The sequence below is a fragment of the Sinocyclocheilus anshuiensis genome, unplaced genomic scaffold (genome assembly GCF_001515605.1).
Source record: "Sinocyclocheilus anshuiensis isolate Anshui unplaced genomic scaffold, SAMN03320099.WGS_v1.1 scaffold2982, whole genome shotgun sequence".
NCBI lineage: Eukaryota > Metazoa > Chordata > Actinopteri > Cypriniformes > Cyprinidae > Sinocyclocheilus > Sinocyclocheilus anshuiensis.
In genome coordinates, this window is record NW_015542585.1 from 144,008 (window position 1) to 157,007 (window position 13,000).

Below are 13,000 nucleotides of genomic sequence, written 5' to 3' on the forward strand. Positions count from 1 at the left end.
GCGGCTAGCATTAGCAGCTAACACACACACACACACACCGGCTCCCTCTGCAGCAGCTGCTGTAAACACACCCGCACAGTCCCCTGTAACACACACACACACACACACACAGCAGCGGCATCAGATCAGGCGTGTGTTTAGCGCAGAACACAGCGAAGATGATCAAGCTTTTCTCGCTGAAGCAGCAGAAGAAGGACGAGGAGTCCGCCGGAGGAACGAGAGCCGGAGCCGGCGGAAAGAAGGCGAGCGCGGCCCAGCTGCGGATACAGAAGGGTACGAGAGCACACCACCACAGACCTTCACTTATCACACACACACACACACACACTCAGGGTCGTGCTGCCAGTCCAGACTGTTCACAGACATGTTCTCGTAGCGATGAGGAGGACAGCGAAACTAGCATTAGCCGCCGCGCTAGCATGTATTAGCACACTCTTCAGTTAGTCTGCGCTGCTTCACTGTTATTATATAACGCTACTCGATGTTTGGACACTTCAGAGCAGTCGCTGGGACTGAAGCTCCTGTCTAAAGTCTCACATCACGGGAGAAACGCTCGTTTTCTGTCAGAGCAAACATTGAGGCCTAGAGTTTGATGTGTGAGTATTTAGCGGCACAGCTGGACAGATGTGGGCCTGCTGTGGCTTCTGTGTTCATCTGCTGGACTCTCGGCAGCTCAGGGAGCAATAAACCTGCTCTTCTGCAGCACAACACCCATATGACTCAAACATTAACACAAGCTCCAGGGATAGTTGACCACTCTACCTTTCGTTTATCTTCTAAACACAAATTGAGGGTGTTTTAATGAAACATGAGAGATGTCTGTCCCTGTCTTTCTGACACGAATCCGTATGAACTGGGTGGTTTTCTGAAGACACACTGGTTTTATATGAAGAACACATGGTTCACATATAAACATTGAGCTCATGGTGCAGAAGGTCAGTCGCGGTTTGTTGATCATGCGTGGCTCAGAGTTTATTTCTGAATTAATCCTACATTAAATCTGTTCTTCTAAAGCGACCGTGTCTCCAGCATGTGTTCTGAAGCGTTGAAGCTGTGCTGGACTGTGCTCATAAAGCTCATCTCTCAGAGGGATGCTGATGATACTCCTCTGAAATTGTGTTTAGGAATAACTAAATTAAGTAGTTAGCAAGCCATTTAATGTGACAATGTATGAAATAAAACATAAATGTATTTAAATAGGCCTTCATAACATGTATTTTTGTGTGTGCGCAAGTGTTGAATTTACTCATATTTATGTCATTTCTGAAAAGCCCAATAGTGTCATTATTGAGCTCGAGGCAGGTCACTGTTGGTTCAGTTCAGATCACGATTTCTGCTCTTCTCAGTTTAAGCAGAATTCTCTGTGGGACATTATTTATCCTGAAAATCTTCCATTTTTAGTTCCTATTTGCATTATTGCATTTGTTGCTCTGCATTAGTAACGAGCCTCCACAAGCATTGCGGTTGCCAGATGTCAAGACTTTAAATCCCTCAATCAGAGTTTTTTCTTAAATCGATGCATTTAATAATGGTGTGATGATCAGAACACAAAGGCTGCGATTTAATGAAATAAATATATGCACTGCACGTTTTACAGTATTTTGGGTGCGCAACCACTTTAAATGAGCAAGACTCTCACAAAACAGCATGTGTGAAGCACACCACTGTGCTTTTATGAAACACATTCACAATTTGTATCAGAAAAAATAGCAATTAGAGTTTCTTGACTCATGCAGCGCTACTGTAAACCAAGTAGCACTTGCTTAGCATTTTGAATGTGAATTATTGATCAGTTGGCCTTCAGTTTTTTCATTCCAGGTGGCCATTAATTAATACTGTTTAAAAGTGCTGTAAGTAAAATTTTAACTGTACTGAAGCATAAAAACACCATAACACATTTGCAGATATTAAGGAGATATTCTAGGTTCACACACTTGTTTCTCTGAAAAGCAACACTGCATCAGGTATTCTGCTGGGAAATGTGCGTTCAGTGCCGGAATGTCTGTTTTTGTTCTGGTCTGTGACTCCGCCCACTGACAGTTTAGCCAATAGTATTTCTACACCCCGGGTTGCCAGTTGGTGGAAAACACAGCGTATTGCAGCCATTGAAGCCAGCAAACAAACTGGGTCAGAGATCACAGATTCTACCCGACCTAAAAAGCCTCGGCATCCATCGATAAACAACGCTCTCCAATATCCTGAATTTGGACTGCAGTACTCGCTTCAACCACTAGCTGTCTTACGTTGTAGCATAACGGGCTGAAATATTGCTGAGATTCCCTCTTTTATAAACAAACGCGCATGTAAACACAACGGGCTTTATCACGATCAGCAAAAAGTTCATGTCCATATTCTGTAAGCTAGGTCAATAATGTACTGATCTACCAAACACCTCAGCTTTAATGTGAACGCACTGGAAGTGGATTGATTTGAAACATGAACATGAGGGACATGTCAGCCCGTATATCTGTAATCAGGGCTTCTGCGGCTCTCAGAAATCCTGATTCACTCTTCTGCTAATTAAAATGATTTAAATCAGCACAGCTGTCAATCTACTGAGCAGAAATCCCACCGTCAGGCAAGGGTCATGTCTCCAGTCTGAACGATTGGGCTCTCTGATCAGATTTAACCGCAATCATCACAAACCCTTCATAATGAACGCTCCGTCGTTAGCATCATGTGTGTGTGAAAGTGAAAGTAATGCTGCTGCTGTTTGTTCTGTGTCAGACATCAATGAGCTGAACCTGCCAAAGACGTGTGAGATCGTGTTCCCCGACCAGGACGACCTGCTCAACTTCAAGCTCATCATCTCCCCAGACGAGGTCTGCAGGCTTCCCTCTCTCTGAGTGTTTGTCTCGCAGAGCATACGGCATCGACCGGGACTGAATGAACGGAGCACAGATCACTCAGGCTTAGGGTTGGGGATTCCAGAATCACAGACTTGTTGTAAAATTCAAATTTCAATGCCACCTATCGATTCCTGTGTGCACATGTTTTTGCTGTTAGAATGCATTTGTCTTTGAATCATTCGTTCTAGAGATTCATTCAAAAGCACTGATTCGTCCAGTAATGAAACGAGTAAATCTCGAGCGAGTCATTGAATCATTCCATTCATAAATTCCATCAGATTTTGTTTAGTTGTCTAATATCTTTCCTTCAGAATTGTGAGAGAACTACAACCTCCATTAAAAAAAAAAAATCTCAATTTATCCAGAATGGTGCAGCTCTATTTTGCACACAAACAGCTCTTAATCGAGTCCAGTTTTTTGTGTAGCCTGCTATTTTTTGTTCATGGTATTCAGCAGCAGTTAAATGTTTTGCAAAGTAAATATGTTTTGATATCACATTGGAATAGATAAGCGGAGTTGGAGTTGATCAAGTCTGTGATGCTGTGGTTATTCAGGCGTCCCAGTAGCCTGCGGATCTGTGCTGTTGCTCATGCAGAGTCCTCTCATAGCAGCATGTTACTCCGTCTCGTATAGTTCATGAGCATTCATCATTTTCTGTGTTGTTCTTTTGCAGGGTTTCTATAAAGGTGGGAAATTTGTCTTCAGTTTTAAGGTAAACAGCACCTCAGGTTCAGTGGACACTCAACTAAAGAGCCACGGCAGATCAGTATCTATCAATGTAATCATATAAGTGTGAGCAGATCAGAAGCTGTACTTCCACATGTCACAGCACTGCAGGAAAACACGCACAAGCACATCTGGAACAGTTAGCTTGTGTTATGACACACCGAAGCTTAAACCTGTTATGGCAGAATAACGTAAAGGATTTGTCATCAATGTAATGTTTTTTCACCCATTATTAGCCAAGCTGTGTACATTTCTTTTCTTTAACAAGCTTCTTATCTTGCTAATCACAGTTTGTTTTGTACATGTTTGTTTATTTCTTTGTCATTTTCAGATCTATGCTCCGTCAGAGCTGACACGTTTGGTCACAGCATTGTTTTTGCTTTAAATAGGATGCTTGTACTGAAAAGTAACCAGTTGTAGTGGTTGTGAATGATGTTTTAAAAGCGTGTGCGATTACTCTTCAGCAGTGGTTAAAGTCGAGGTGTTTTTTTTTCAGGTAGGACAGGGATACCCTCACGACCCTCCTAAAGTCAAATGTGAAACGATGGTCTATCACCCCAACATTGACCTCGAAGGCAACGTCTGTCTAAATATTCTGAGGTATTGTGTGCACTCTTACACATTGGGTGTTGTGATGTAATAGCTAGGATTTGTCATGTCAGTGCTCAACACAAACGGATGTCTGTGCCGGTTCTGTGGAAAGGATAGTGGAGTCATGGTTATGGGACTTACAGTCCAGGGCTCGTGTTCTTAAAGACTCTAAGAATCCTCTCGGAGAGCTCCTAATGTAGCTTAAACATTTCTACGTAGGAGTCTTAGCTTAAGAGCGATTCAGGACCAATCTGAGAGTAACTCGGCATAAGTTACAGCGACGCAGAAATGAGCTGTGTGTCATCTGAAGGTTTTAGATCCAGTCACTGTTCTCCACTGGAGCAGTTTCCGTCAGTTTTGTGTTCTGTGCGTGCCTCAAATGCAGTGTCATGCGCGAGACGCAGAAAAGGATGCGAGCGCATACGGGCTTGACTCTCGTTGCACGTTCATACAGACAGTATTCAAGACGCTAATGTACAGTAAGCTGCTGTTTGAACGGGACATTTCGAGACTGTAAGGAAATGCGGTTGTCTATCCCTGAACCTGACAGTGTGAACGTGGCCGTAGTTAATGTAGTGATTACTTTCATTTCTGGCGCTATGGCATTAGAAAAAAACTTTCGTCTTAGTGAGGAGGCAGGGCTGACCCTGTTGCTAGCTATGACACAGTCTTTAATGCCGAGTTCACACTGCACGATTTTCAAACTCGTCGGATCGCCATTGTTTTCACACTGCGTGACTATCTGGGGTAGCAGTTTCTTATAATTTTGTTACTAGGAGCAACTCTTAGCACTAAGATTTATCATGAATACGGGCCCAGGTCTCCTGAGGGCTGCTGCACAGTTGACAACATTTTCACTGCACTGCAACATAAAATGAAAAGTAGCTCTTGTTTATTTATCATTTTTGGGCCACATAAATTGCTGCTTCCAAGATGTCAGAAACAGTAGTTTTCATTCGGTCTGGTGATCAGAAGCTGTCACCATATCAAAAGAGATGATGACTGTCTCTTCACAGATTTTATTAAGGCAACAAGGTTTTATCAGAATAGCATGAGTGATTTAATTTCATCATAATATACTGTAGTTATTCTCCATGGAAATACAGTTTTTATGATAACAATTTTAAATTCCAGGGAAATTTTACAGTTCTCAATATTCTTGATATTCTTGAATTTTGATATCAAAGTAAAAATACTAGGTTTTTATAGGTCAAATGTTTTTAAGCTCTTATTGAAGACAAATAAGCAGTCTGTATGAAATAAGAGCAAAGAAGCAACTGCCCCATCAATAGGACATGAATGTAATCAGGGATTGGAATTAACTTTTTCACTCACCAGCCAATTTGGCTACTACATTTTTAAGTTACCGGCCATTCATAACTTCTACTAGCCAAAAAAACCCAGAAATAAACCAACAGTTTGAGGCCGTCTACACTGGACGTGACAAAGCGACCGTTGCAAATCATTTTGTGTCAGTACTAGGGGTGTGCGATATTGACAAAAAATTATATCTCAATATTTTCTGGGAAATTGATTTAAATTGATTTTGACCTTTTATGGGCATTTTTACTGTTATAAAGCCATTTTTTATAAAACTGTGCATCATCTTTTGAGTCAAATTCTTACGTGTAATCAGTCAATTATAACAATAATACATTTAGGCTGTTACTAAACAAATGAAATCAGTATCAAAATTTATCTTTGCAGAAGCTGCATATGAAGTGGCATTTAGATGTGTTTACACGTTAATGCAGCTCAGAGGGACATGGAATGCTTTAACCTGCAGTTACACATGCATAAATAATGTTTTGATATTTTAAACATGAAATGTTGAATACTGATATTTGAAATTATTTAAAAAATGAAAAGATACTTTAAATACGAAATTAAAACCGCCAGTAGGCGGCAGCAAGTCACTGTTAATAAGTGAGTCATTGCGATTGAACCGAATCATTTAAACGGGTGATTCATTCAGGAACAAGAATCGCCCTCATGTTGCTCAGAGACGCAAAACAGTGCTGTGGCTGTGTTTGGTATGATTTTTGTTGGCGAAATAGAGTAAAAACAGCCAATATGCTGTCTAAAATGTAAGTCTCTTAATATTAACTTATAGTTTACTGAATTGCTGTATAAAATCAATATCACATTTGTAACCATGCTGATTTTTTGTTTAAAACTGCACTCTTTGTGTGATATTGATTAACTAATATATAAATTGAAATGATATAAATATACATTTTCTGCCCCCTTATCTTGAATTATGTGATGGTTCTTAATGAATATTAATAGACTGAATCATGCAGTGAAAGAACGCACTCTAAATGCTCACACGCACTAAGTTAGTGTAGTCGCTTATGCGTGCCTTTGTAGGTGTGTTTTGTTTGGTTTTTGCAATATAGGCTACTCAATAATGCCATGATGTCTCAGGAGTTCAGTATTTGCGCTAAACCTGTGCTGATTTGGCTTGCATGAACTTCCCCAAGAAATTATTGAGTGAACATAACTTACGAAAAGTAACCCCCCAAATTGGCTAGTGATTTGACAGCGTTACCCGCCACAGCTGTTGGTAATTTCAAACCCTGAATGTAATGGATCTGGATTAGGGGTGCAACGGTGCGGGTCTTTCGGTTCGGTGCACATGTGTACCGAACAAATACAGCGTTGTTTTAGCCACTGCACGACTGGAGCTTCTCTGGAAACTTCCAGCTTTATATTTTGTTACTTTTGACAAGAATCAAGAGTCTCATCTTTCAAATGATGTCCTTTTTTTTTCAGGAAATTCAGACAGTAAATGCCGTTTTGACGCACTTTGATGTGGCGCAACAGATCGCTGTATAAACGCCTCAGTTACTGCTAGTTTTAACGTGAAATAAACATGAATGAACATCTCACGCCTCACGTAATCGCTCAATCAGGGTTTCAACTGCGGAAAGACGTCAAAACAAAATGTCACGTAGCATTTCATTTACCTCAGGCAAGTCATCAGTGTCCACAGCTCGTTAGTTCGCCAGAGAAATGAAGCCTAGCGAAGAGCATTTCGCCAAATATTAGACTATATACTCGTTATATTTTACTTTACCTGTTAGTGATGTCTTAATTGACCGTTCGCAAAGACACACCCTCCTTAGTTACTGTTGCTATCCCCGACAAACAGTCACGCTACACGCATGTTCTCACCAGTGTTGGGCAAGTTACTCTGAAAATGTAATCAAATTACTGATTACTGATTGCTCCTTTTAAAAGTAATCACGTTACTGTTCTGATTACTTTATTTCAAAAGTAATTAGTAATTAGTTACATTACTAGTTACATTACTTTTTTCTCCATGAAATGTATGAAATCCCAGCATACATGCCCCCGATATATTTGTTATTAAAGCATCAACATTCACAGAACACTGTTATTTTTAACTAAACCAAGCGGCTGCTGCGTGCATGGTTTGGCATGGCAGAATGCCAGCAAAGTGCGCTGCATTTATAATCTCTAAAAGACATCTCAGTTCATCACAATCTCACAAATCTCTGTTATACACAATAAATATATGCATAATTAACCTTTCATAATGTCTACAATTCGTGTGTTATAATGAGAGGATTCGTGAGCACGCACATAAGTAATGTTACTAAGTAATGCGTTACTGTCCAACACTGGTTCTCATGCAGTGAAAAATACATCGCAGAGCAAAGAGGAAACTGACAACACACCGACAGAAGACAGAGCAGGTTACTTCTGATCATAATCATAATCGTGCAATAATATCGTCTGCAATTATTTTTTTATTTTTTTTGCGTAGCTTGTCAGTGAACTACGGCTCTGTAGTAAATGCCGCTCCATCTGAAAGCATGTGATGGAGATTTACTGCTGATCACAGAACCGGCTTTACTGACGAGATGCGCATTAAATATCACATGCGATTTATCGTGCAGCCCTAATTTCAACAACAAATAGAAATTTTATAATTAGAAGTTAATTTAAAAACTGCATTATGATAAATTTATATGTTTGCGTAAATTTTTTTTAAATCGAGTGTTGATTATTCTTTTTAAAAATAAACAGTAATTGAATTTAAGTTTGGGCTCTGTTGTTAATTGTAACCTTATAGTAATGTAAAAGGGCTCCCTATAGTAGAGCGTAAACTGAGGTAGATTTTTGTCCCTAAGAAAATTAATTATAATTGAAATTTGTTTAAAGAGAGGGCAATTTGTTCAGTTACCTACTGTTTAATTAAAAAAAAAAGCAATTTTAAGTTTTTCCCTCCGCTGTACCGAACCGTGAAGTCAAAACTGAGGTACGTAGCAAAGCGTCATGTTTGTGTCCGTTACACCCCTAATCCAGATGAAGCCTGGAGCACAGAGTTCTCCCGAGTGTCTGATTGAGCTCGGTCCGTAGCAGCGCTGGCTTTCTCCAGAGTCCTTCACGCTGACCTCAGGACATCTGCAGCCCTGCACACCAAACATCTCCTACACAGTTATTCAGTCAACATCCACATGGGAAATCCCCAACACTGGGTCCCGACCAAACACTAAATCCAGAACATTTAGTGTGCATTGATGCTTATCTTGTAGGAATGGGCGATATGGACTTAAAACTGTATCACAATATTATCTGGTATTTATTGTGATAACGATATCAATGATAATTCGTATGCATCAACTGAGAGACAAAAAAATAGGGTGTTGTGAGCACACACGTAATGTAATGTCTGTATCATTCATATTGGAAGCTAGAGGGCGCCCTCGCGCAGAAACTCCACATATGCATCACAGAAGTAATAACTGATGATGCTTCAGGAAATCCATAATATGGACAAAGACACCCAGCTATTGCTGAGTAAAAAGAAGATAGAAACACTTAAACTGATCAAACATGAAGACAATAAACACAATTGTGACAATATATAGTTCATCTGTGTTTTTCAAGCCATCTGGGGTATTTTTTTTATAAGAATAAAGTATATTTATAATGCAATGCTAATCGACATAGGATTTCTGCCTCTTTCTGTAATGTGAAACCAGGTCTGGTCACAAAAATAAGTTATTTTAATCACTTGACTGATGTTATGAAGTATATTTGGAGTAACCCCGTGTCCACACCAGATGGGATGCGACAGAATCAATCAAATATCACAGCCAATCAGAAGCGTGTGTGGGCAGAGCCTCTCTGGACGCGCTCTGCACTCACAAAAAAATGGATAAGTTTATAATCTAATTCATAAATATTAAACCTTTTTAACATTAAAAGTACATACTGAGTGACTGATACCATCTTTATGGAATACACTTGTTGGTTCGCAGTGAGTCACAGTTTTAACGTACATCTTTGCTTTATTTTCAAGATCTGAGGTAAACTGACTGTTGTTGCTTTAAGTATGGCTATAAATGCCACGCACTATGATATTTAAACTCATATTAGACACGTTTAGCTTTGAATAAAGCACATAATCAGTACCTGAGATTATCACTGTCATATAGTTTGAATGTTGTTGTTCCAGCTGTGACGTCGCTGAAATAGAAACTGTTTCTAAAATAGAAATTTTGCACGTTGCGGCTAGTTAGGACAAAACCTCTGATTAACATGGAAAAGATACCGTTTATCGTGTGTCGTGGCGTCGCATCGCGTGTAGTTAGGACACGGCGTAAAAGTTTGTCAATAAATCTCTTTGTTGGACCACAGGTTTAAGAGGTTTCAGTTTCACGTCCGCCTTCCACGATGTCGCTCCGCACGGTCGCACACAGAAATATGTCAACAACTAGACTTTATCGTTATTATCGCGGGAAGACTAGTTCTTATCGTGGGGAGAATTTTTACCGGTATATCACAAACCCCTATTATCCTGTACAGCCTTTCAGGTGAATGACAGAATGCAACCAGAGTATAACGGGGATAAAGGGTAGAAAGTTGGACAGTTGTTGAATTATCAGTCATGTAATGAAGTATCAGTGTGTGATCCTGACATTCAGCATCACTCCTTCTGTTTCAGAGAAGACTGGAAGCCAGTGTTGACGATTAACTCCATCATATACGGACTACAATATCTGTTCCTGGTACGTTCAGCTCTGCTGCTCATTGTGTTTAGATGCTGGTGACATGAACCTCACGCCCTGCTGAGTTTCTCTGGTTTATTTCCTGCTGGCGTTCACCTGCACACATTAACTGCAGCTGGTGTTGTGTGGTCTCTGTGTGTCCCTGCTGCAGGAGCCCAACCCTGAAGACCCCCTGAACAAAGAGGCGGCGGAGGTGCTGCAGACGAACCGGCGGCTCTTCGAGCAGAACGTCCAGCGCTCGCTGCGCGGCGGATACGTGGGCGCCACCTACTTCGAGCGCTGTCTCAAATAGTCCACGCCGCCGGCCCTCACATCCCAGAATGCATTTATCGTTTACATGCGCTGAGACGCACTGACCGACACACTGACCGCACACAGAAGGGGGGGGGGGGGGCGCTGGTCAGTGACTGTTGCTCAGAGAATCCAGTCGTATTTTGCCACTATGCTGGTACCCACTGTTTATTTTTGCTAACTCATCCTCCCACTCACAGAGAGCGAGACAGATCATTACACTTGTATTCATTACCCAGGCTTGAGGACCCCATTCGTCTGGGCTTCGCGAAACTGCCTCGAGTCGCAGATATTCAACTAGTCACTCATTCTTACGTTCGCCAAAAAGACGCGTGCAGCGTCGCCTTCGACCAATTCTGATAGCACTGACAAATTGATACCCCGTTGAAACTAGAGGCCAGTTAACACGAGATCGGCAGGATCCGTCTGCTAACTGGGCTGTTGTGAGCTTGGGAGACCTGCGATGTTTTGCTCTAGTTTTCCTGGTTGGGATGGGTGGGATGGGATTTTCCTGAGGAGGATCGTCGTAGGGTTAGGAAGGGTTGCGTACAATGTTACAATTCTGTTGTGTATATTGAAATCCCAGTTGTTCACGATGACTGCAATATGAATTATGTTAAATAAAATATTGAGTTGAATGCCTACATTTTAAGATTAGTGTAAACTACAACAGCAGATTGTCTTTAAAAAAGAAACCGCAACAATAAAATGTTTGATCTGACCTGGACGATGATGTGCCTCTGCGTCAGCACACTTGACTGATGATCACTGGACGCTCAGGACCGATGAAACGCGTGCGGTTTCTCCCGTCAGCTCAGCAGCCACAGCAGTGCAAGCAGAGGATTGTGGGATATCATCTCAGGATTTGGACGGGCCTCTGGATGCTGCCTCTCAGGTTTCAGACGAATGAGTGAATGCTGTAGACATCTGTCGGTCACGTATGTGAGGTGCGAAAGCAGAGCAAGTTCACAATGCCTTCATTACAAACCGCTTCAAAGTAAGCTGGTATTTGGGCTAACGTATTGGTTTTGAATTGAATGATCTGTGAAAAGTTTATTCCTTCATATAGAATAATGATAAATATGCTAAGATGTATTTGAAATACATTTATTTCATGCCAATTACACTACAAATACAGTTACATAATTATCTACTTGATAAAATACCCTGCAATTGTACTTTTGCTATACTAAACTATACTTAAAGTCTGCTAAATTGGAACAGCTCATTTTAATGCTCTTTAATTGTGCAGAAGTAATGCTGAAGTTCAACTAAAGATGTACTGAAGTATATTAGATTGTGCTAAAGTGGAACTATTGCAAGTATACTTCAGGTACACTTCAAATCTTGCATTTAAAGACTGATATTATTCAAAGATCATACGATCCTCATCAATAGTGACATTAAAACACATTTTAGGCTTAATATTAAAATATTGTGCACAAGCAGTACTCCAAATAAAGTTGAATTATAAGTTTTATATCAGTAAGCCTCGAGCAATATGTCAGTACATATGTTAATAGATTTGAACTATACTAGGTGTGAAATAAATGTGTTTTAAGTATATTACTTTTTCTTTTTTTAACTCGGGATAAGCACATAGTACGTAATGGAGAGAAGTGTGGGTTAAATACGACTAACATGGCAGGACACACTTTATTACTGCTTTCCACGTGTCAGTTACCTGCAAACTAAATGCAGTAAATCTGTCTGCCCTCATTTTCATTATGAGAAACAACTAATTTTGCTTCACTACATTTCAAAGCATAATATGTAATTTACCGTCGATCGCGAAGCATCATTCTTTGGGTGAATCGGTTCACCAAGCGCACTGAGTGATTGCAGCGTGTGAAAGATGCAGAGCGAGTCGAATCACTTAATCGGTTCGGTCTGACTCGTGATCCAGGAACGAGTGTAAGCTGGTCCCCAGAGCTCAAGAGTGCTCCTCATAATTCATAGGCTCTGTCCCAAACGGCCCATTGATTTTCTCTCTCTCTCTCTCTCTCTGTCAGAATCAGAAAGAGCTTTATTGCCAAGTATGTTTGCACATACAAGGAATTTGTTATAGTGTCACAAGCTTCCAGTACACGGAGACAACAATAACACACAGATAATAAAAATGAGATGTGAATAAAATACACATGCATAAATTTAAACCACAAAAAAATAATAAATTGTATGTACAGGTGTGCTATAGATGGAGTAGGAATAGAATAAAATAAAATAAGTTGTAGGGATGTACTAGGGTTTAGGGTGATAAATAAGTATAAGGTTATTGCACATACTGTACTATAATTGCACAATGGGAGAACATTAACTGTTCATGAGGTAGATTGCCTGGGGAAAGAAACTGTTCTTGTGCCTGGCTGTCCTGGTATTCGGTGCTCTGTAACGCCGACCAGAAATAAAAGTTATAGGAGCATTAAATAGTTAAAGAAACTATTTTGAACAAAATTCATTCTAATGCTCATTATATTAGCGTTAGCCGCGCTTATGCTA

General features: G+C 40.4%; 1 protein-coding gene and 1 long non-coding RNA gene across 2 annotated transcripts in view; one reads left to right on the forward strand and one right to left on the reverse strand.

The window, feature by feature from the left end:
- The window catches only part of LOC107694450 (uncharacterized), a 23,797-nt gene that overhangs the window by 8,725 nt on the left and 2,072 nt on the right, over positions 1 to 13,000 (reverse strand). The window contains exon 2 of the long non-coding RNA XR_001634879.1: positions 9,862 to 9,867. This is a non-coding gene — a long non-coding RNA (uncharacterized LOC107694450). The remainder of the gene's footprint in view (positions 1 to 9,861; positions 9,868 to 13,000) is intronic.
- LOC107694448 (NEDD8-conjugating enzyme Ubc12) lies at positions 7 to 11,143 on the forward strand. Its single transcript, XM_016494145.1, has 6 exons — positions 7 to 273; positions 2,728 to 2,822; positions 3,523 to 3,561; positions 4,072 to 4,175; positions 10,147 to 10,210; positions 10,362 to 11,143. Exons 1-6 carry the CDS (start codon positions 159 to 161, stop codon positions 10,500 to 10,502), a joined length of 558 nt encoding a protein of 185 aa, XP_016349631.1. The 5' UTR covers positions 7 to 158; the 3' UTR covers positions 10,503 to 11,143.